The following is a 24,259-nucleotide window of genomic DNA, read 5'->3' as shown; positions in this document are numbered from 1 at the left end:
TTATGATCACACTGAGCTTATCTGTCTTAAATGCAGCTGCTCACATCTTAACGTGCATTTACCCATGAAGTATGATACCTTTACCCCTGGAGTATGTTGACTTACACCGTGAGTATGATACCTTAACCCCTGAAGTATGATACCTTAACCCTTGGAGTATGATACCTTAACCCCTGGAGTATGATACCTAAACCCCTGGAGTATGTTGACTTACACCGTGAGTATGATAACTTAACCCCTGAAGGTTTCTTGGAGTTTCTTAATTCTGCAATGTCAGTCAATATCAGGTCATCCAGAAGATCGTGAGGCATTATTCTTGCCACGTCTGACAAAAAACACATGATGATATAACCCAAAATATAAGAAAAACCAGAGTTACATAACTTAGTTCACCGGCAACGGTCGTGATGCTTAACGCATAGAAAAACTTGCTGTATTTTCTAAAGTCCGTACATTGTAAGGCAATATCCAGTTGTCCACAGTACGATCAAACATTCACCTTACCATGTCCGGCAAAAGAAAAATCTTCGCATTGCTAATAAGCTCTAAAATTGAGTTGCTTTGTCTTTATCATCAGCAAAATGCCCGGCACCTCCCGGGTGTTCACTTGTAATATATATATATATATATATATATATATATATATATATATATATATATATATATATATATATATATATATATATATATATATATATATATATATATATATTTATATGTATAATTTATTTTTTCAATATCACTTACTTTTGGAGGAGTATGAGAACATGAGGCATACATTTTGTTATTCCTGACCACATAAAAGCCTTAAGAGTATTCTAAAAAAAAAAATCAAACGTCATCCAAGGCAAGGCCGTAGTCCTTGGGCGGAGCTAAAGTTTATGATGTCTGATAAATAAGTGAAATGGTAAATTTAATAAAAATTAAGATTCAAATGCCGACGAAGGCTAATTTAATCTTGTTTAGTTATGCATATGATTGAATCATTTTCTTTTATCTAAACTCCTATCTGTTCTCTACTTCACTCTTCTACGAGGACTGCTTTAATTATATATAATGCTAAAGTAAATATTGTTGCTTTTACTTTTTTTTTTACTTTTATCCTCTTCGCCACTGATCGGCTTGTTAGCCGCTTGGGCGATCGGTCACGACTCTTTTCCTTTATATTCTTCACCAAAAGGTCGGCTCGCTAGCCGCCCGGGCGATCGGTCACGTCTCTGTCACGCACTGTTGGCAAATACTGGGCATGCACCGGCTCCTGAATGTACCTGAACCCGCTCCAGTGTTGGTCAAGTCTTCTCTTGAAAGAGCTCACACTCGGTGCCGTCACAACACTCTCTGGTAGATTGTTCCAAGAGTTTACAACCCTCACTCCGAAAAAGTTTGCCCTCACGGTTTTCCGGACTTGCGGCTTCTTCAATCTTGAGCTGTGACCCCTTGTGGGGCGAGCGTCCGCCAGCTCCAAGTAAGGACACTCAACTGAGTAGTGCCCCCTGAGATGCTTATAAACCTCAACTAGGTCCCCCCTTGCCCGTCTGTAGTATAAGCTAGGCAAGTTCAGGCGCTCCAATCTCGCAGGGTAGCTGAGATGCCGAAGTGCAGGCACCAGCTTGGTGGCCCTCCTTTGAACATTTTCAACCAACTGACAGTCCCTAGCATATCTCGGGGACCAGATGGGGTGACAGTACTCCAGATGGGGAAGCACTTCACTCCTGAAGATCGTCACGAGGGACGGACCGTCTAGATATCTGAACGACCTTCTTATAAGACCCAATAATTTATTTGCCTGATTTACCTTCTTCTCACAATGGCCCGAGAACTTCAGCTCATTGTCAACATACACACCTAGGTCCTTCTCACACACAGTCTCAACTAGTACATTTTCTTCATCCCGTTGGGACATATGGTACGCCTCCTTACCGTTGGTACGCCCCAGGTGCATCCTCTTACACTTCGTGACATTGAATCTCAGCAGCCATTCCTTCGACCATTCCTGGAGCCCACAGAGGTCCTTCTGCAGCTCTTCACAGTCCGCTTGGTTCTTAATTTCCCGAAATAACTTGGCGTCATCGGCAAACATTTGTATGGAGGAGTGTACAACGTCAGGCATATCATTTATGAAACAAACAAACAACAGCGGGCCCAATACACTACCCTGCGGTACCCCACTTGTTACAGGTACAGATGACGATTTCGTGCCATTAATCACCACACATTGCTTGCGGTCATGTAGAAAGTCTTCTATCCACGCTAGGACATTTCCCCGAATTCCGTACCCTTCCAGTTTGATTTTCAGCCTTTCGTGGGGTACACTGTCGAAAGCCTTGGCAAAATCTAGGTAAATATTGTCGATATTACCACCCCGTTCTAGAATATGGGTCCAAATATCCAATACCTTGAGCAATTGTGTCAAGCAAGAGCGCCCCGGCATAAAACCGTGTTGGCAATCTTTTACAAGGTTGTTTCGTAGTAGATGTTCCATCGCTGCATCTCTGATAATACTCTCAAGTACTTTACATATTATGCTGGTCAGGCTCACCGGTCTATAGTTGTTCGTGGAGTGCCTATCGCCCTTCTTGAAGATAGGACTCACATAAGCCACTTTCCATTCACTGGGGACCATTTGTTCATCCAGGCATTTACAAAACAGAATCTTCAGGGGCTCTGCAAGCTCGTTGCACAGCTCCCTTAGCACTCTAGGATGCACCATGTCAGGTCCAGGACTCTTATGGACCTTTAGCCTGGACAGTTTATTTCTAATACCCTCTTCTGTGAACACAATGTGGGTCAGTGCTGTGTCGAACCGTCTGTCCTCAAACGCAGGAAGGTTAGTTGCATCCTCTCTTGTGAACACTGAGGAAAAGAAGCTGTTCAATGCCTCAGCTTTATCCTGGTCAGAATCTGCGTAACTACCATCTTCAAGCCTCAGGTCTGATACTCCTACTCGCGTTTTCAATTTCGACTTTGCATAGCGGTAAAACGCCTTTGGTTTGACTTGACCTCGCGTGCAACCAGCCTTTGGAACTCCTTTTCAGCCCTCCTACACTCTATCTTTGCTTGGTTTCTGGCTCTTGCATACATCCTCCTGTCTTGCTCATCGTTTGACCCAACCCACGTCTTGAATTTCTGGGTTTTCTTCTTAATTTTGTCGACCGCCGCATGGTTCATGTGTAGGGATCCCCTCGTATTCCTAGAAGCACTGGGTTTGGTCTTGGGTATATATTTATCGATCAAATGGGTCATTTTACTAGTTATGATATTCAGCGTAGTGTCTGCGTTCTTGTACCTTAATAAGTCAGGCCAGTTGATACCCCTCATCTCTTCCCTCATCCCATTGTAATTTCCCTTGTAATATTTGCACCTTGGCCTGGCCTTATCTTGAACTAGGTAACAGTTAAATCTGAATGACAACACTGTATGGTGACTGGTGCCAACTGGGGCAAGGTGTTCCAGTTTGGCCACCATACCCTCCTCGTTTGTTATGATGAGGTCAAGTGGCTTGGGTGTTTGTTCCCCTCTGTAATGTGTCGGGTCTCTCACATGTTGGAACAGAAAATTATCTCTCAGAGTTTCTACAAAAAGAGTAGCAGGATTATTCAAGTCATTCGGGGTGGACTCGTTTCTCCAGTCGATGTCGCCATAGTTAAAGTCCCCCATGATAAGGAGGTGGCTGGGGTTGAGCATCGCCGCATTGTTTATTAAGGTTCTTAAGTTCCTTTGATTTAGTGGGCCACAGTTCGGGGATCTGTAGATACACCCGACGATAAGTAAGTCCCCTCCCTTTAATTTAATTTTACACCACTTGGACTCTTCAAAAACATCCTCTCCCTGTACCCTCGCCTGGCTGGCTCTAAGGTCTTGCCTAGCGTAGATAACCACACCCCTCCTGCAGGATTCTTGAGTTAGGTTCGTAAATGAGTCATATCCAGCAATACTGAACTCACATTCCTCTGGGTCGATTCTCCTGTTCTTGTACAACAGTTCTACAACTCCTACAATATCTGGTTGGTGTACTCTTAGTAGTGTTTCAAACTCCTCCCTCTTATCCAGGAACGTGTCGGTATTAGTGTACATGACATTCAAGCCAGAATTTGTTCTCGGTAACGTCTCTGCTCTTAGTAATAAACCCGCTCCACCCACATTCTCAGAAGCTGCAGCATTTGCTAAGTACACTGTATTTTGCAGGGTGTGGTTAAAAATCTCTTTTCTTTGTCACCTATCAGATCATATAAAAACTAAAGTATAATTATGTATGTTTGACCTACTACTGACAAGAACTTACATTGGCTTCTTACCATCTTAAAAATATCTCCTGTAAATATTTCCTAGTAATTCGAGGCCCAAACTCATTCGATATTTGTGTTCAAGTAGTGTTTTCAAGCTGCTTCAGACTGGTACCACTAAGCCTTGCTTGGGTTCAACACCAGTACTTCCTGAAATAAAAGTCCCAACTGAAGGTCATAGAAATTGAATCTTAATAGAAAGTTCTTCGATTAATTTGCTTTCAGCTTAGGCTTTCAGCTATATAAGTCTATTGGGTAGATTAAGTTATCAGATAAAATGACTGTTTTTGTGAATAAGGTATTTAACTCGATCATATAATATATTAAAGCAGCAGATAACAACAATTTCCTGTAGACGAAGCTAACATCAGCGCCATCTCTTGTTAACTATCAAATGAAATGTTATTTTCAATCGAACGGTGGAAATATCTTGAGTTACCAGTTACTGGATACAGCTCGTCAATCATGTGTTCCTCTTACTTTCCATAGCTCATATAATAATCTAATTGCGGCTACTGCCTGAGTTGCCTCACGTTTTCGAGTCCCGCGGCTCCTGCCTTGGAAGGGTGTTGTTGGTGTGGATGTGGCGGTGATTTATCAAGGATGTGGCGATGGCTGCCGCTCTTCTCTCTACCCTTCATGGTAAGTGTATGACTGGGTATACTTTTTTATCAAACCTGGGTATATCTCAACACAATCCACCTGATACTCGACCATAGTTGACAGCCTCGTAACAGTGGTGTACAGAGCCAAGGGAGTGTTGGGTGTTTATATGATTATGAAACAAGAGAAGGTTAAAAAATTTGGCCCTATATATTAAAAATCTGGGTAAAGATTCGTGAGTGATCATAATAGGAATTATGATAACCCAAATAAGTTGGTAAAATTATCGTTTCGGTCATGTAGCGAATTTTAGGATTTTAAGCGTTTCCATTGGAAATTTATATTTTTCGATTATTTTAATCGATAAAATTACCAATATTACTTGTTAATGTAGACAGGGCTTTAAAGTAGAGGGGAAATATAGGGTAAAAAACCCCACTAAGACTAACGTTTCCTAACCTTTAAAAATCCGGTAAATTTTGTCTTTCGGACAAGAATCACTAGGGGTTAATCAATATATGTTTTTCCAGTGTATTTTGGTGTGTTTTAAGCGAATCTGACCTTCATTTTTGGCGGAAATTCGATAATGGAGGTGAGTCTGGGAAATCGGGGTTTTGGGTTGGGAAAACACGATTTTTTTTCCCACGGGGATTAGCCCACCTGGGCACAGGTCACTGACCCACATCGGGGCCTGGGGGGCGAAAATGTAGTAGTAATAATAATAATTCATAGTAAATAAAAAAAATAAATTAATAAAATAATACTAATAATAATAATAAATAATAATAATAATTAAGAACCACATAGAAATAAAACATTGAAAAAAAAATAGTGAGAAACAATATATGTATGTTGTGTTGTCAAAGTAAGAGAAATAATTGAAACCTTCCAATTGTGTGTAAATGAGGCAGAAAGTCAGATCAGCAACCTGGGACTTGGTCACAATTTTCGTGATGCCATAAGGCAGCAGGGTCTACCATTAGACGATACATTATGCTTCCAATATCTTCCCAGGCGGTAGTACCTCCCTGTTTGGTAGCTGCCTACTGCCTACAATAGAACGTATCAGAATATAACCAAGATTATCACTATTTTATTTTTACATTTATATTATAAGTATATGCATATTTTACATTGGAGTTGATATACATTATTATAAGTGAGGGTTGTATTAAGGTGAAACAAGAGGGCAAAAACTATCAGGATCATGTCTTGACTGCTGATATATAATTATTGTTATGGTAATTTATATATCTACCTAACACTACAGGATATAATGGTTTTGGTGGTACAATAAAGGTAAGAATATAAAGTAGGTATTGCAAAAATATTAATACTTAGACAGTAGATATTTTTTAAGAGATGATTTAAAGTAAGGGAGCGTAGTCTTAGCTCGGATGGGTGGGGGTAAGTTGTTCCACACCTTCACACAAGATATTTCATGAAAGTCTGGGTCTGAGAGGAGCGCATGGGGTTGGGGGAGGGGGGGTTGATTCGACTCAAAATGGTCCTTGCGATAAGGTGTCTGTTTGCAAGTTGTGTTCATCAAGGAGACGAGATGCATGTAGAATGAGCTTAATTTTCCTCATAGAAAGTAGAGGTACCAGAGTCATTTCTTCGAAAGTTGTGATTTGTAGAGTAACAGCTTTGCAGAGTGGTGACATTGAATGAAGTTGCTGTATATCTTGTTCTTTAGTCAAGTAATCAACACTGGTTTCACTGTCGAAAATACTGACATATAGTTACCCCATGACGTGTCCCGGATGTGAGACCCTGCAGTCCTTTACGGGCGCTATACTGTAGGACACATTATGGCCGGAAGAACTATGAGTGGCCGTGTGTATGCTGAGTGGCCGTGTGTATGCTGAGTGGCCGTGTGTATGCCGAGTGGCCGTGTGTATGCCGAGTGGCCGTGTGTATGCCGAGTGGCCGTGTGTATGCCGAGTGGCCGTGCATGCCAGTGCCCGCCAGTGGCCGTGTGCATGCCGAGTGGCCGTGTGTATGCCGAGTGGCCGTGTATATGCTGAAACTGAAGAATGACCTGAAGGTATGTTAAGTACCTCTTCTTGAGAACACTGCCACATTGGAAGACTGTCGTGCAGTCTAGTGCTTTGTAGGGAATTGTGGCTCTCCTAAGACACAGGCTCCCGTGACTGATCTGAGCAGCTGTGAGTTCGTTATATTAAGGTTGTTGACATCATGCAGCTTTTAGTAAGAGGAGAACGCTGTAGTGACTGAAGGCTCCACTTATATAGTGTACTTGCATGCAGCCTGGGACCTTCATTATGCAAAGTCAACTAAACTTTACCTGCAGTAAACGTTCAAACTAGAGACTACAATGAAACCAAAGGAATACAGGTTCAACAGACTCCGCTATTACACGGCGCTAAGATCTGACGTGAACTGGTCAAGAATCTGGACTGATATGCCAATAGATCAGGTTCTCAGGTGTTCCTCGAAAACAACCGATGGTCAGACTCGTGGGCGCAGTATGTCGCCCTCAGCTATAGCAAAATAGGTTCATTCAGTGTCTACTACATCCAAAGTAGTTTATGTTCTGGCATTATTTAACGAAGTGGCTAGTGTTACTTCTGAGCCGCACATTGTCCTGCGTGAGACAAGTTCGGTTAGGTCAGGTCAGGTGAGCGTTAGTCAGATTAGCGTTAGGTAAGCGTTAGTGTGGATAATATTAAAGTAAATAAGCTGGGGCTAATCTTCAGGTTAGGTTAGGTTAGTTTAGTTTAGGTTGAGAAATAAACTGGTGAGACAAATCTTCAGGTGATAAATTTTGACAATACTGTACGAACGTTTGTTTTTTAATTAAAGAAATAACAAGTAACTGATGGTGTTTCGGCAGGTGGCTGGAATCACACTGTCTCTGAAGAAGTTCGGAGATGACATGGTTGTGTACGACCACAGCACGAACAACCCTATCTGTTACCCCGCTCCAAAACAGGTGAGAATTCTGTTACTCCACTCCAGAACAGATGAGAATTCTGTTACCCCACTCCAGAACAGATGAGAATTCTGTTACTCCACTCCAGAACAGGTAAGAATTCTGTTACCCCACTCCAGAACAGATGAGAATTCTGTTAATCCACTCTACAACAGGTGAGAAGATTCTGCTACTTAACGGCACAACAGGTGATAATTCCTGCATAGGGTCAGTGGGGTGGGGGTGGAAGCTAAGCTAGTATAAAGGTGTTTTAAGCTGGGGGAGCTTATAGCTGCAAAATGATTGCAGTGCAGTATTAGTTTGTTCAGATGTTGCAGGTTGACGGGGCAGTAAGACTTCTTTGGAGCGCGTGTTTCGCGGGTGATTTTGTTACGAAGAACCTTAAATAGGATGTTATCATTGAGATGAAAAGTCCTGTTTCACTGCTGTAAATCTTATAGTCTGAGGTGAGATGCAGGCCAGATCAGCTCGGTATAGACTGATGGACTTCTCAGGGAAGAAGTGGTGGTGAGCTTCCATGATGATGTAATTTGTCCATTTGATGTCAGCATCATATATAATTAATGTTTCAATCCAGGGATATTGAACTAATCAGTGTCTAAAGACGTATGTGTATATGTGCGGTGTAATGGTCAGCATGCAAACCTCGTAAGCAAATGGACATGGGTTCGATCTCCGAGCAGAGTGAAACTATGGGCAAGTTTCTTTATGCTATTTACCTCTGTCTATCCAGCGGTAATCGGGACTCTGGATGTTAACCAATCTGCGGATCGTGTTCCAGGGTAGTGATTCATCACAACAGTTGGTGAGTTATCCGGTCTTCTCGGATTACTCTTTGACACTGGCTCATATAGGTCGGTAACTTAAGGCGTTGTGGTTGTGTTGGCACCACGAGAAGGTGTCAATACTTTCGAGTTATCCTGACTGCATACCAAGGCAGACAAACGCCAGCGCCGGAAAGACACCTCTGCCACCCCTCCCACACTAGTTGTTGCCCTCCATACGTGCAATCTGTGGACAGCCTTGCCAGTCCCGTATCGACCTCTTGAGGCACTTGGGCTCACCAACGAAGGTGACATCTTTAATAACTCATATCATTGTATCATAGCTGGATGATCGTCATACTCAATTTCAAGTGACAGCACAGTGATGGTAGTGCAAGGTTAAGTCCACTGAGGGCTGGGCAATTAGTAATGACCTGTGTAAATTAAGAGGCGCGTGGAGGTCATAGAAATATCACCCATCACGTGAGAAAAAAGTGACAAGCTATGAGGTTTTTTCCTTTTTTATTTATTTCTTTGCTCTATTTCTCTTTGTCCTTTATTTCTCTGTTTCTCTTCTTTATTCTTTAATTCTATTTTCTTACTCTTACTCCTTTTTTCGTGTCGAGGTAATGAGAGAGAGAGAGGAATGTGTCAGGAGATAGCGGTTGGTCCCCCCCCCTCTGTGGTCAACCTTCCCCCCCACACTGAGGGTAGGTAGGGAGAGGAGGATGACAGGGTAGGTAAAGGAAGGGAGGAGACTGAGGGAAAGGATTAAAAGGATGGTAACTGGGGGAAGAGGGATAGTATACAATAACCTAGACTCTAGGGGAAACATGTGATAGTTATGTTGTTAGTCATGGTGCACTGTATCACCTTATACCACCAGGACGCTTGTGATGGAATACTCTACTCGTGAAATGGAAAAAAAACCTTAAGTGTACTTAATAATTCGCTACTCCACTTGTCCTTAACCCACCATGTTCACTGACACACACCAACCTAGACCGTTTTTGAAATGGCTCGCACTTACAGTTAGGTATAGGTGATGATAACGGAGGAGTTGACGGTCGGAATTTTTTCGTAAGATGGCAGGTCAATGGGTAAAGAAAACGCTTAAATTCACTATGGTAATGATATTTTAATATAAATTGGGCCTTATCTCGACCCCTAACATGGGCCTTATCTCGACCCCTAACATGGGCCTTATCTCGACCCCTAACATGGGCCTCATCTCGACCCCTAACATGGGCCTCATCTCGACCCCTAACATGGGCCTTATCATTCGGATAATTCTAAGATACTAACCTAATGTGTTGTACTGTTTATTGAATGTCAGTTTTTCACCTCCTTAAAGAAAATTTCCAAATTCCACAGTACAGGAGGACGAAGACTATACGAACATGTAACAATTTTTATGCATTTCATTGAAGTTTTTACAGTAGAAGAAAAATAATTCCTAGCTGACGGAAGACTTAATTATTTTAGTTTTTTTTATGGTTGTCCGACATACCAGGACCAGATGTGTGCCAGGGTGTTTAGGTTCCCTCCCGGGTGTTATAATGAGACCTTCTATAACGACTCCGGGTGTCACGTCCGTTCTGCCAGAACCTGGAGCCGAAGTCTCATCTCGGCCCCTCATGTAGGTCCCAGTGAGGTCGTCCACTCCACTCGAAGCTGTCGTCGAAGGTCGCCTCTTGTAGGAGGGTGGTTTACTTGGCACTGTATGGAAGGTCCAGGTGTTATCGTCCGTCGTCCAAGGGCCTGTTATCCAATGTCACATCTTGGATATGTAGTACAGGTCAGTGTCATTCGTTAAAGAAGGACCCGCAATCCTACGTATCCTGTAGGAGCTCATCATGCAGGTTGAGGTGTAATGGTCCGCTCCCCACACACCTGCTATCCAAAGTCACATCTTGGATTTCTGTTTACGGGTCGAGGTTGCACGAGCCGTTATACCGGGACCTGATGCGTCAGCTCCCTGCAGGATCGCTTCTTTCTGGGCTGGATGTCGAACATATCAGACTTGATGTTCCTCGGTGATGGGCTGACGAGAAGAAAGAGAAGGTCAGTTGCATCAACAATATAATGCCACCGTCACTAATTGGAAAATATGACAAACATGATGACAAATACAAACATGTTAACAAACATGGTGACAGGCACACATATGATGACAGGCACAAACATGATGACAAACACAAACATGGTAACAAACACATGACGACAAAAATGGTGACAAAAATGACTACTAATATATTTGGAAGCTGAAGATAAGAATCGTTGAAAGTATTGCTAGACACCACACGTGTGAGGAGCAACGTTCTGTTGACCTGTATGAGACGATCATGTTCAGCCAAGGGTCAGTGTACAGTACATGCTTCAGTAACATAAGAATGACACTTGATAGGAAACATCGGCAACGAATTTAATAAGTGGGATGATATTCTTGTGAGTACAATTATATAAAATATGAAATGTATACAAACTAAAATCATTGACCAAAGAAAAAACAGACACTGCTGCTATAGGCAATCCCACAATACATGATTCGATCCACAAACTTATCAAAATGCCGACATAAAACTCACCGTAATCTTCACTACAGAGGGTGCCAGACGATTGTTTTAAAATAATAATTTTTTTTGAGTAATCATCGTCCAACAGCATATTGTTTTCTATATTCTGCTGTAAATGGAATATAATTATGTGATGTACAACCGAACGACTGAGAAACTAATTGGGCACTGGAGATTTTGAGACGTTTCTGCTGTATATATCTGTTGACCTTCAGTAAGTTGCCATTCACCTCTTGAATTCTCCATTTTCACTGCTCATAGATGGAGGTTTTGGTTCACAAGTAGGCCCCTATGGTATTTTGAGAAATTTAATTTTTTTCCTTTATTCACACAAAGGAAATTTCGTCTATCCAGCAATGTAAATACAATCGAGACTCCATATACTGTATGTGACGTGGAAGATAGTCTCACTGCAGGGAAGGGTTGCGTCATATGTGTACGGACGACTAGTGTTGGTCTTCATACGTTTTATCACCGGCCATTGATCCTGTCGGGTTCCCATACGTCACCACAAATGTGCTTCACGGGATTAATCATTTTGCGGCTTAAAGTACTGTTGTCCATACCTGTCAGAGAAGCTGGCATGGTGTCAGGCGTGGTATCATACGACACCACACCTGCCTCTTACATCACACCTGTCTAACAACACACCTGCCTTACACCACATCTGCCTCACACCACACCTTCTCACACCACACATGCCCCTCAGACCACATCTGCCCCTCGCACCACACCTGCCTTACACACCACACCTGTCTCTCACACCACACCTGTCTCTCACACCACACCTGTCTCTCACACCACACCTGTCTCTCACACCACACCTGTTTCTCACACCACACCTGTCTCTCACACCACACCTGTCTCACACCACATCTGTCTCTCACACCACACCTGTCTCTCACACCACACCTGTCTCACACCACACCTGTCTCTCACAGCATATCTGCCTCTCACACCACACCTGCCTCTCACACCACACCTGCCTCTAATACCATACAAGCCTTTCACACCATGCACAGCAGCCTCACTACTACTACTACTTTGCTGTCACTCGGAATCGAGTATGACGATCATCCAGCTATGATACAATGATGTGAGTTATTCAGGATGTCACCTTCGTTGGTGAGTTTTGAGGTAACTCGAGAGGCAGATACGGGACTGCCAGGGTCGTCCACAGATGTGGCACGTGTGGGGGGCTACATCTCGTGCGGGAGGGGCGGTGACAGCGTCTTTCCGGCCCTGGTGCTTGTCTGCCTAGGTATGCAGTCAGGCAAAATCGAAAGTAATGACACCTCATGTGGTGCTCCTCCAAGCGTTACGGTGTGGAGTGATCGTCTTCCAGGTGAGGGGGCCGATTTGACACTTTGAAGTTTGTCTTAAGATTATCCTTATACCTTTTCAGTTGCCCGCCAGCTTTATGTTTACCAATCGTTAGGTGACTGTAAAGTAGCTGCTTTGGCGGGTAACATGGCCAGTCCAACATAGTTGTTCATGGATAATGGTAGCCTCGATGCTCCTACAGTTTGTCAGCGAGAATCCTGGCATTTGTTCTTTTGTCTTCCCAGCGAACTCGGAGGATGGAACGTAGACTACGTTGATGAAAGTTTTCACGTGCCTTGAGGTGCCTCCTGTATGTGACCCATGTCTCGTTGCTGCAGTGCAGGGTGGGGAGGACCACTGCTCGATACACGTGCAACTTTGCAGATAATTTCAGCTCCCTACAGCTGAAGACACGGGTATGGAGTCTGAAAAAGGCTTGAGATACACATCTAATCCGATGTTGAATCTCTCTATCGATTTCCGCGGTGGTGGACAGGTGGGAGCCGAGATGCTGAAAGTGGGTAACATTAGAGAGGGGTTAGTACCGTTCACCTGGATGGTGGAGGTATGTCTGAACCAGTGGCAGGCTGAAAAAGAATCCGAGTCTTACGTACATTCACCTCAAGGCCGAAGTGTGCATACGCATCTGTGTTGGTGTTCAGGATGTCCTGTAGGTCGCTTTCAGTGTGAGCGACAAGGGTGAGGTCGTCTGCATACTGAAGTTCAGTAATGGAAGTTGCCGACACTTGTTCCAGGCTGGAGTCGTCTTACGTTGAAAAGTACCCTCATCCGGTACTGGATGTCCACCACGCCAGCTAAATTGGCACTAGCACCTTTTTGCATTACGCATGTTTTATTTATTAACCATTCGTTCTTGAGATTGTGAAGTTCGCGCTGGGCCGCCGCTTTCTTCTTGTGGAAGGTATCAGCTTTGATCCCAGACTGAGGGTTGTTTTTTAATCAGTGAAAGCAACACGTTTATCAACGACGAGCACGTTGGTTTCTGGGTCTTTTCATCAAACTGATCTTGGTGTATTCTTTCGGTCTGGCCGAGGGTCTCTGCTTGTTTTTTGTCACGACAGTGTCGAGAATACCCCATTCGGCATCGGGTTCTGGTTGTTTGTTGTCGGGTTGTTTATCAGTCCATGTTCGAGCTGCTCTCTAAAATCATGTGCTACCGCTGGTTCCTCCAAACGCTTAGTGTTAAAAAGTCTTCTGGAGACTTGCTGCCTTCACCGTTTTGGGGCGACGTGAAGTGATTTTGGCTCTGACGAGCCGATGATCAGTGCCTCTGGTCTGATCCATGCATGGCTCGGGTGATGAGGACATCTCGACGATCTCTTTCTCTGACAATAATGTAGTTAATGAGATGCCAGTGTTTGGATCGTGGGTGTTGCCACGAACCTTTGACCTTGTCGGCCTGCCAAAACAAGGTATTGGTGAATGTGAGGTTGTGTGCAGCACACTTGCTGAGGATTAGGCCGTTGGGATTACACTTACCTTCTCCGTTTCTCCCCACGATTCCTTGTTATATGTAAGCATCTCTTCCAATTCTGGCATTGAAGTCACCTAGGAGCACAACCTTATCTTCTCTGGGGATAGAAGTTAGCACTCTTTCAAGGTCGGCGTAAAAGTCCTCTTAGATGTCATCTTCTGCATCCAGTGTTGGGGTTTCTGCACTGATGAAGAATGAATGGCATGAGTGATTCAGTGGGACTCGGAGCGTCATGAAGCACTCGTTGATCCCAACAGGCATTTCAGTTAGCCTGTGTGGGATGGATTGGCGAATGACAAAGTCAACTTCATAAATGCGGTTTCTCTCCACAGTGGGCTTACCCTTCCAGAAGGGGGTATAGCCAGACCCCTGTTCTTTGAGTCGACCCTCGTCTGGGAGCTGAGATTCACTAATGGCTGCTCTGTCGATTTTATTCCATGACAGCTCTTTTGCCACAAGGGCGGTTCTTCTTTCAGGACGCTCATTTGTGCCAGTATCCAGAAGGGTCCTGACATTCCATGCAGCGACCATAAGAGGTTGTATAGTTTGTTTTTGGTTTGATCTGTGATTATGATTGTGTTTTCGACCGCATAAGGATGACCTTACTGGGTGCGGTTGCCCAAGCAGGTTGGTTCTTTAGGCAGGCTATGTTTAGGCACTTTTTCAAGCCCCCTCCCCATGTGGGGTGAGCAGGGTGGCCCTTCGAAAGGGCGACTCAGTCACACAGACAGGACCGGATTGCACTGCTGCCTAGATCCCAGTGCATAAATGACCATCTTATTTATGCCGTCCATGTGCAGAGTTGTGACTAAATAATCCCGGCAGTCATCTCTGCCTATCCCCGTCGCCACTCGTCTGTCGCCATATGAATTTTTGGGGTATAGGGTTTTTGATGATAATCAGAAGTATGATGAGCTGGATGATGGCTGTGCGAATTGATTTATGTGGTGAGGCAGGAGTGCAGACTGCAACCACACATCTTGGCTCTCTCTTTTCCTGATCCAGTGGTGCAGATAGTTACAACGGCTGGAGAGAGGGAGAGTTGCAGTGGACTGCCCAGTTTGTTGGGTTTCACCATATTCGCCTGTCCATCGTGCAGTGCTTTCATCCGTTGGGTTCCCGTGTTGGTCACCTCTTCTGCCAATACTGTCGTTGGGGTTTTACTGGAGCTCTGTAAGCATGTCTGCCTGATGCGGGGCTCCACTGCAAATTTTTCGTTCGGGCTTTACTCCCGTAGCCTTATACCTGCCAAGGTTAATCTGCAAGGCAGCGGGGCAGTGGTTGGTAGGCGTCTGGGCATGTCCACATGCCAGTGGGCATATGCGCCGTCCCTCTGGGGCACACTGCTGTTCCGAGATCCCCTGCTGGTCTAGCCTGGGCCCACGAGACACCCAGTTACCGTGTGTTGCCACGAGGAGGCACAGCAGAAATCTTGAAGGTGAAGAGGCTGTGTATTGGCAGGGGAAGACTTAGGCATGGTGCTTCCCTGTTCACCACGAGGGCTAGCCAGCGGCGGTAGCTGAAAGCGAGAGGAAGCAAGCAGTGCCTGCATCCTAACATTAACATAATGCTGCCACACTAGACGCATTATACCACCCTATGTGACACACACACACACGTGCGCACACACACATTAATAATAATAATAATAATAATAATAATAATGATAATAATAATAATAATAATAATAATCATAACAACAACACGTGCTTATCGGCATTACAACACAAAATAATTTCCGTGTGAACACTAAATAAAAAGAAAGGCATTATCTAATATTCTTTAGGAGACAAGAGATAAACGTTTTGATTTAAAATTAGATAAACGTTTGAAGTAGAGAATACATGACCCGGGGGCTGGGAAACCTGTGATGTTTGGTCGTGTCACGTGTGAGTCTCGACCCAGACGCATGTGAGAAGGGTGTTACCCAGTGTTACCCTCACTATCAAACAAACATCACAGGTTTCCCGTTCTCTGGTTTCCTCCTGTACTAACACTGGATAGAGCGCTTGAGCTGATAAGTGGCGAATGATAAACAAAATGAACGTTTACAACACAAAAAAATTTGTACGATTCGTTTTTCTCCCTAGAAGTTGACTGGTGACGTCAGTTTCACATCCGCCCAAGGACTGACTGACGCAAGGTCAAAGTCGACATTACCCTGGGTTGACGACAGTCGGCCGCCTCTCCTGACGGTATTTCCACGGGATTAACATATGAATAATGTGGAATTAACAAATGATTAACACGGGATTAACGTAGGATTAACACAGCTTTAACCTAGGTTTAACACAGTAGTAAGTTTTGATTTGAATCAGTTTATTTAGCCAGAAAAAAACAGACACAGAGTGGATAATAATAGCAATATTAGCAACATGGCTGAGCCAGTTGAGAACCTGAGCTCTACTGTAGGCACCTGATATATACTATACATTTATCTCAAGGCAGCTACCAAACAGGGAGGTACTACCGCCTGGGAAGATATTGGAAGCATAATGTGTTGTCTAATGGTAGACCCTGCTGCCATATGGCATCACAAAAATTGTGACCAAGTCCCAGGTTGCTGATCTGACTTTCTGCCTCATTTACACACAATTGCAGGGTCTCAATTGTTTCTCTTACTATTGGCAACACAACATACATACAGAATATTGTGTCTCACTTTTGATCTTTTTTTTATTTTTTTTATTTATTATTCTGTATTATTATTATTATTATTATTATTATTATTTTTACACCCCCAGTCCCCGATGTGGGTCAGTGACCTGTGCCCGTGTGGGCTAATCCCGTAAAAAAAAAGGATTAACACAGAACTACTACATGATTTACACGGGGTTAACAGGAGATTAACTCGACATAACACCGGGTTCACCTCATCACGCCCGAATATATTTTGGTGTGAAATATGAGAAGCTCTTGAGATAAATAACTTATATTTTTACATTTCATAAAGTTTGTGCGAAAAAAATACTAACTTATCCTAGTGTTATTGTCAGAGAATCGTTAGGCTATAAAAAAATAATTGTATTGTCATTGTTTTATTACACACATAACTACATCATTCTTCACAGTAATGAGAAATTTGTAATAGTTTCTGGTGCCTTAATAGTTCCTGAGACAACTAGTTGATATATTTTGGACTTGATGATCTACGGTTGTGACATTGACAACTAGAAAGAACATTATCTCTTCCTAGGATTGTAAGTACAACGCTGAGCTAATTGCTGCAGACAAGTAGACATCCTTCTTCATGTTGGAGATATAGCTCATCTATCTTGGACGTCATCAAGTGTGATCATCCGACATACCAGGACCAGATGTGTGCCAGGGTGTTTAGGTTCCCTCCCGGGTGTTATAATGAGACCTTCTATAACGACTCCGGGTGTCACGTCCGTTCTGCCAGAACCTGGAGCCGAAGTCTCATCTCGGCCCCTCATGTAGGTCCCAGTGAGGTCGTCCACTCCACTCGAAGCTGTCGTCGAAGGTCGCCTCTTGTAGGAGGGTGGTTTACTTGGCACTGTATGGAAGGTCCAGGTGTTATCGTCCGTCGTCCAAGGGCCTGTTATCCAATGTCACATCTTGGATATGTAGTACAGGTCAGTGTCATTCGTTAAAGAAGGACCCGCAATCCTACGTATCCTGTAGGAGCTCATCATGCAGGTTGAGGTGTAATGGTCCGCTCCCCACACACCTGCTATCCAAAGTCACATCTTGGATTTCTGTTTACGGGTCGAGGTTGCACGAGCCGTTATACCGGGACCTGATGCGTCAGCTCCCTGCAGGATCGCTTCTTTCTGGGCTGGATGTCGAACATATCAGACTTGATGTTCCTCGGTGATGGGCTGACGAGAAGAAAGAGAAGGTCAGTTGCATCACACAATTTTATTTTTATTAAGCACTCTCCTACATCCTGTGCAAGGTGTGAAGGGTCATAGGTTTTTTTTTTTGTCAAGGGCGTAGAAGCCTGAAGAGTCATAGGTTTTTGTCAGTAAGTTATTGAAAGCTCCAAACAACTTTCCACCTGCCCGGGAATCGAACCCGCGTTATTTCGCTTGCGAGGCGAGAGCTGTACCACTCTACAATAGGCCCCCATAATAAAAGATAATGATAGTGTATATTTGTTCTATCACCGGCGCCCCTAATATAAGACAATGACAGTGTATATTTTGCCTCGTTTCTTATATAAGGAAGAAGATTGGTGCGGGAGGAAGTGGGGCGAAGAACTGGATATGTGAGAAGAAAGATATAAAATGACCAAGAAGAAGAATTTGAAATAGATTATTCAACGGTAAATAAATAAATTGGTGGTGAAGTAGTTAGTGTTGGGGAAGAAGGTAATGATACTTCATATTAAAAGAAAAAGGTACGTGTAAAAGAAAGGCAGTGAGAATGAATTATACGAAAGCTTAAAAAAAAAGAAATGACTGAGAAACCTAATAAGAATTACAGGTACTCGTAAAGTATAAATGACATTTCTCGGTTTTGACTAGAACCACATGGTTGAAAGTCGGCCTTACCTCGAGGAGTCTGTCCAATTTGTCCGTGAAATGTTGCCAGAAAAATAATGTTGAGTGGTAGCTACATCCCGGCATCGATGTTGGCCAGGATTGGCGCTGGTTAGGTCCCGTGGCAACGAGTTGTTGACATGAGGAAGGATCAGTTGTGTTCCCCTCCTAGACCCTATTATTTCGTCTTGGACCCCTGAAAGCAGCATCATCTGACACTGTAAATGCCAGAGTGCTGGACCCGCACTATCTGTTAGGGAAAGTGGAAGGAAAAAAATAGTATCATCCAACACTGACGGAGTTTTGGTGGTTACAGATCCCTAGATGATATTTTTTTTCAGTCTTGAGTTTTTCTTCTTACATTCTGTTTAATACTTTTATTGTATATTTGAACAACCATAAAATGTATATTATTGGTTACATGAATAAGTTGAAACCTTAGTATTCCTTGACTATTTCAGTCTTATTTAACTGGTTCAGTCTCACTGGACCAGTTCGAAACACTGAGGATTGAGTCAATTACCTAAAGATGTGACAATATCCCCGCTGTTATCTTTCAATGTGACTTGTAGACCTCTGTTGTTGAGCTTCATGACTGCGACGACACACCTGCAAGACACACATGTTTAGTACTCTGACACTGCAAGACACACACGTGTTTAGTGCTCTGACACTGCAAGACACACACGTGTTTAGTACTCTGACACTGCAAGACACACACGTGTTTAGTACTCTGACACTGCAAGACACACACGTGTTTAGTACTCTGACACTGCAAGACACACACGTGTTTAGTACTCTGACACTGCAAGACACACACGTGTTTAGTACTCTGACACTGCAAGACACACACGTGTTTAGTACTCTGACACTGCAAGACACACACGTGTTTAGTACTCTGACACTGCAAGACACGCACGTGTTTCGTATTCTTGACATGTGAGACTTCTTATGCATCGTAATATCTTTTCCTCTTAATATAATTTGCTATGAATCCCTGAACACTACAACTTTAGGATTGTTTTAAACCGCCATATAAGATGGTCGGTCAACTAATACGAGTTTCAGTGTCAGAAGAAACAAGAGATCTGATTTCTGAGTTGGTGTCGTTGATTATTGAATTATAGATCTTAATAAAAAGAGTGATGTCTAGTTGTTTAGAGACAACTATCTTTATGTAAAGTGAGATATCTGATAGTTCGGGTACTTAATTTTCTGTTTTCAGGTAAATACAAAAAATATTAACCTGGGGAAGACGCTGCTGATGTGCTTGTTGGTGAAACTAACCGTGATATACACGAAACTTACTTTGGTGTAGATATCCAGTGTGGAAAAAGCCGTAAAAGACGTTTAACGTGTCCTGAGCTGACGATGGCACCTATCGTGTACCTAAGCGAGTGTAATACCAGCCTAATGTTCCTACAGCCGCACTACCGGAGTTTATATACGAGCCGTTTGGTGCGGCTGCCAGATGTTTCTTACTATATAACTATAACAACCTCAGAAATTTTATTATTTACATTTGTATTTCAGGTAACCTTCACTAAATAAACCATTCGGCCTAAAATATCTAAGAATATAATATCGGTTACTATACCGTTGTGCTTTTAAAGGGTTTTACAATTGCAAAAGGTGGTGTAATCGGGAGAGGAGGCGGGAACTCCCCTTTTGGTAGAGGCGACCAAGTTCATTGACGTCATCAAATGCTGAAAAGCTTTCACCTGGGATATCCAACATTCCTCTTTGACGCTCCGAAACGTATTAGAGCATTGTGTGTGTGTGTGTTATGTTGACGACAAGCGTCTATGTTGTGGTTATGACGGATGAACTGTGGAATATTCTGGGTTTTACTATACTGAGCTGGCGTTTGGTCTACCGGGATACTGTATTTACACTGGAACGTGCGGTCTACCTAGCGTCCACATTAGGTTAGGTTAGTGTAAACAACCCGGTAGATCTCTTACTATAGTAGTACTCTCTCACACACACACACACACACATAATAATACTTTAGTTTTAACCTCAGATCAAACCTGTTAGCATCGGGTACAGTTAACGTGAAGAACCTTTATTTGTGTTTGTCTGCTGACTGGTGTTAAGGGAACGTAATCCAGTTAAAGTCTTACAGTACCTCGAGTGTTTATATGACGTGGTACACCTGGACATTAATGCTTCTTCAGTAGCTATGTATATTATTGTTTATCTGTCAGTCTGTTAGTTCTTCCATCTTTGGCATTTTTTCTTCATTACATTCGTGTTTCAACTTCTCCATATTGAAAACAGTTAAGGTGAGATTTAAAGAGTGGAAGTCCTTTAAGGTCAAAGTATTTTTAGTGGTCAAATATTTCACTTATGAAAGTGAAATACAACAGGTAGGGGATATAGATAAAGTTCTTATAATATCCGAGCAGGATAGGACTCGGAGCAACGGATTCAAGTTGGATAAGTTTAGGTTTAGGAGGGAGATAGGAAGAAACTGGTTCACAAATAGGGTGGTGGAAGAGTGGAACAAGCTTAGCAACTTTGTAGTAAGTGCGGGAACTCTGGAAAGTTTCAAAAGGAGGCTAGATAGATTTATGGATGATAGAGAGTGGTAGTAACTCTCGACGAGCTGCCATGCACAGGCCAACCGGCCTATTGCAGACTCCTTATTTTCTTATGTTAGGTAGCCCAGACCAGGTGAGTGTTACAACAGGTAGCCCAGACCAGGTGAGTGTTACAACAGGTAGGCCAGACCAGGTGAGTGTTACAACAGGTAGCTCAGACCAGGTGAGTGTTACAACAGGTAGCTCAGACCAGGTGAGTGTTACAACAGGTAGCCCAGACCAGGTGAGTGTTACAACAGGTAGCTCAGACCAGGTGAGTGTTACAACAGGTAGCCCAGACCAGGTGAGTGTTACAACAGGTAGCCTCAGACCAGGTGAGTGTTACAACAGGTAGGCAACAGGTTGAGTGTTGGCAACAGGTAGACCAGGTGAGTGTTAAACAGGTAGCTCAGACCAGGTGAGTGTTACAACAGGTAGCTCAGACCAGGTGAGTGTTGGGCTAAACAGGACCAGGTGAGTGCTACAACAGGTAGCTCAGACCAGGTGAGTGCTACAACAGGTAGCTCAGACCAGGTGAGTGCTACAACAGGTAGCTCAGACCAGGTGAGTGTTACAACAGGTAGCTCAGACCAGGTGAGTGTTACAACAGGTAGCTCAGACCAGGTGAGTGTTACAACAGGTAGCCCAGACCAGGTGAGTGTTACAACAGGTAGCCCAGACCAGGTGAGTGTTACAACAGGTAGCTCAGACCAGGTGAGTGTTACAACAGGTAGCTCAGACCAGGTGAGTGTTACAACAGGTGAGCAGGTCAGTTACAACAGGTAGAGTGAGTGTTCAGGTAGCCTGGGGACCAGGTGAGTGTTACAACAGGTAGCTCAGACCAGGTGAGTGTTGCAACAGGTAGCCCAGACCAGGTGAGTGTTGTAGCTGAAGGTGAGTGTGGTAGCCCAGACCAGGTGAGTGTTACAACAGGTAGCTCAGACCAGGTGAGTGTTACAACAGGTAGCTCAGACCAGGTGAGTGTTACAACAGGTAGCCCAGACCAGGTGAGTGTTACAACAGGTAGCTCAGACCAGGTAAGTGTTACAACAGGTAGCTCAGACCAGGTGAGTGTTACAACAGGTAGCCCAGACCAGGTGAGTGTTACAACAGGTAGCCCAGACCAGGTGAGTGTTACAACAGGTAGCTCAGACCAGGTGAGTGTTACAACAGGTAGCTCAGACCAGGTGAGTGTTACAACAGGTAGCTCAGACCAGGTGAGTGTTACAACAGGTAGCTCAGACCAGGTGAGTGTTACAACAGGTAGCCCAGACCAGGTGAGTGTTACAACAGGTAGCCCAGACCAGGTGAGTGTTACAACAGGTGTGTTAAGAACAGGGTATGAGGCTCTGGGCTTGAGTACATATTAACTCTGGGGAATGATAGTGTCAAGTCTCAAACATTTGTAAGTTAATAATCTTGTTACCGGAGATGGAAAGACCCATTTAGTTAAGTTTCGTAAAAATTTTGCCTACCTCATAGATAATGTGGGCCAGTTAAAGACCACCTCACACCACCAGTAATAGTGGAAAAAATACAACTTACGTAACCCTTATCAAGCTAAGTGCCGCCTGATATACTCGTAAATAACCACTAATGCATTTCACTTAACCTTATCTTAAATAATTTACGTTGGGAGGGTTATAAGTGCACATGTCAATTATGACTTTTGTTGATATGTGAGATGTTTACTGAAGAGCGATAACAAATGAAACAAAGTATAAAAATTTGAATAACAAAGACGATAAACTTGAATCAGCGAATTACCATAACCGAAAGTTGAGGATATTCTTATGTGTTGTGTAGGCAGTAACGTTGTACCTTCGTTTATGATCACTCTGGGGGGGATGTATTGTAGTCCCCAGACAAGGATGACTCGGCAACCTCCTGGGAGTCTAAATATGTCGACATGACGTAATGTCACATACCTGGCTATCCGTTGGCTCAGGAGTGTTTGTCTGGGTGGTTGTGTGGGTGATGTTGGTGTGGGTGTGGAAATGGTGGTGGTGTGGGTGTTGGTGGTGGTTGTGTGGGTGTTGGTGGTGGTTGTGTGGGTGATGGTGGTGGTTGTGTGGGTGGTGGTGGTGTGGGTGATAGTTGTGGTTGTAGTGTGGGTGATTTTAAGGTGGCAGTAATAAAGTCACAGGAAAAAAGTCACAGAAAAAAAGTCACAATTAATTTATGGTGTCCGGTAATAAAGGTTAGGTTAGGTTAGGTTACCATCAGTTCTGCATATTCCTTTACTGAAACTGATTGACATATTAACCTTAAAAAATGTGAGAATTCGATAGTTAACTTTTCTTTTTTCCTGTGACTTTTTTTCCTGTGACTTTTTTCTGTGACTTTTTTACCTGTGACTTTTTTACCTGGATTCGATTTTAATTTTGACACAGCGGCTAGTTTATTGTGCACCCCCATTCTCTTCCTGTGAGCGGTAGCGCAAAAAGATTACAGAGTAGAGTTTACAAAGGGTAAGTATAACCCCCGTGGTCAGGCTATTATGACATTGAATGTTTGAGTATTTCAAATAAATTCTTTATTTAGCTCTATACATAAAGGATAACTTATTCGCAACTGCGTGAGTACAGGAGTGTGAGGCAGTATGTCTGGCCGCACACTGTTATTCACATTTGCGTGAGAGGTATTCAAGCACATTGTATGTTTGGTTACATGGGAACTGATATAGCTACTGAGTGCGAAAAAAGTGGATATAATCTTAATATGCCGGCTATCTTGCCATTATAAATAAAGTGTAGTGCCATTTCATCACACACAGTGTGCTTGGACCCGTCTAAAAGGCCACACACTTTACATTTAGTTTTGTTCACATTTGCCTGAGGGATATACTGTCAGAGGTACTTATATCCTAACCTTGGTCTAGCGGTTACATCTTGTAATCTGGTGATCTTATTGCTTGTTCAATATACACGTTTCACTTGATACATCTCATCATGGTAAACTATGGATTAGTGCCTGTTTGCACTTGTCTATTGGCTTCAAATTCATCAATAAGCTCCTTCGTAAATACAGTTTTAAGGGTTCTTTTTGACAGACCCAAATTGTATTCAACAGTGCCTTTGTTAGACGCGAGTTTAGTCTTTGAGGCCTGTGTGAGAGGGGAGCTACAACAGTTTGACCTTGACACCCCGGTTAACAAGGTACGCATATT

General features: G+C 43.3%; 1 protein-coding gene and 1 long non-coding RNA gene across 2 annotated transcripts; both read right to left on the bottom strand.

The window, feature by feature from the left end:
- Positions 1–10,528: 10,528 nt before the first annotated feature.
- LOC121864641 lies at positions 10,529–11,338 on the bottom strand. Its single transcript, XR_006088625.1, has 2 exons — positions 11,195–11,338; positions 10,529–10,650 (listed from the first exon to the last, which is right to left on the bottom strand). It is a non-coding gene; the product is annotated as an uncharacterized LOC121864641 (long non-coding RNA).
- Positions 11,339–17,022: 5,684 nt separating this feature from the next.
- Positions 17,023–19,944, bottom strand: LOC121864640. The gene is made up of 4 exons (XM_042363752.1): positions 19,814–19,944; positions 19,029–19,114; positions 18,518–18,755; positions 17,023–17,842 (listed from the first exon to the last, which is right to left on the bottom strand). The coding sequence occupies exons 2-4, from the start codon at positions 19,096–19,098 to the stop codon at positions 17,749–17,751; spliced, it is 402 nt and encodes a 133-aa protein (XP_042219686.1). The 5' UTR covers positions 19,099–19,114; positions 19,814–19,944; the 3' UTR covers positions 17,023–17,748.
- Between the last annotated feature and the right edge of the window lie 4,315 nt (positions 19,945–24,259).

Source organism: Homarus americanus, unplaced genomic scaffold (assembly GCF_018991925.1).
Source record: "Homarus americanus isolate GMGI-L3 unplaced genomic scaffold, GMGI_Hamer_2.0 scaffold57965, whole genome shotgun sequence".
Lineage (NCBI taxonomy): Eukaryota > Metazoa > Arthropoda > Malacostraca > Decapoda > Nephropidae > Homarus > Homarus americanus.
This window is presented reverse-complemented; position numbering and strand designations above follow the sequence as displayed.

Bases quoted from the DNA above. Each gene is read 5' to 3' on its own strand.
- LOC121864640 (XM_042363752.1), bottom strand. From the start codon at position 19,098: ATGAAGCTCAACAACAGAGGTCTACAAGTCACATTGAAAGATAACAGC. The intron at 18,756-19,028 runs GTAATTGACTCA...TTTCCCTAACAG, and splicing joins GGATATTGTCACATCTTTAG to ATAGTGCGGGTCCAGCACTC. The intron at 17,843-18,517 runs GTAAGGCCGACT...TCTTCTCGTCAG, and splicing joins AATTGGACAGACTCCTCGAG to CCCATCACCGAGGAACATCA.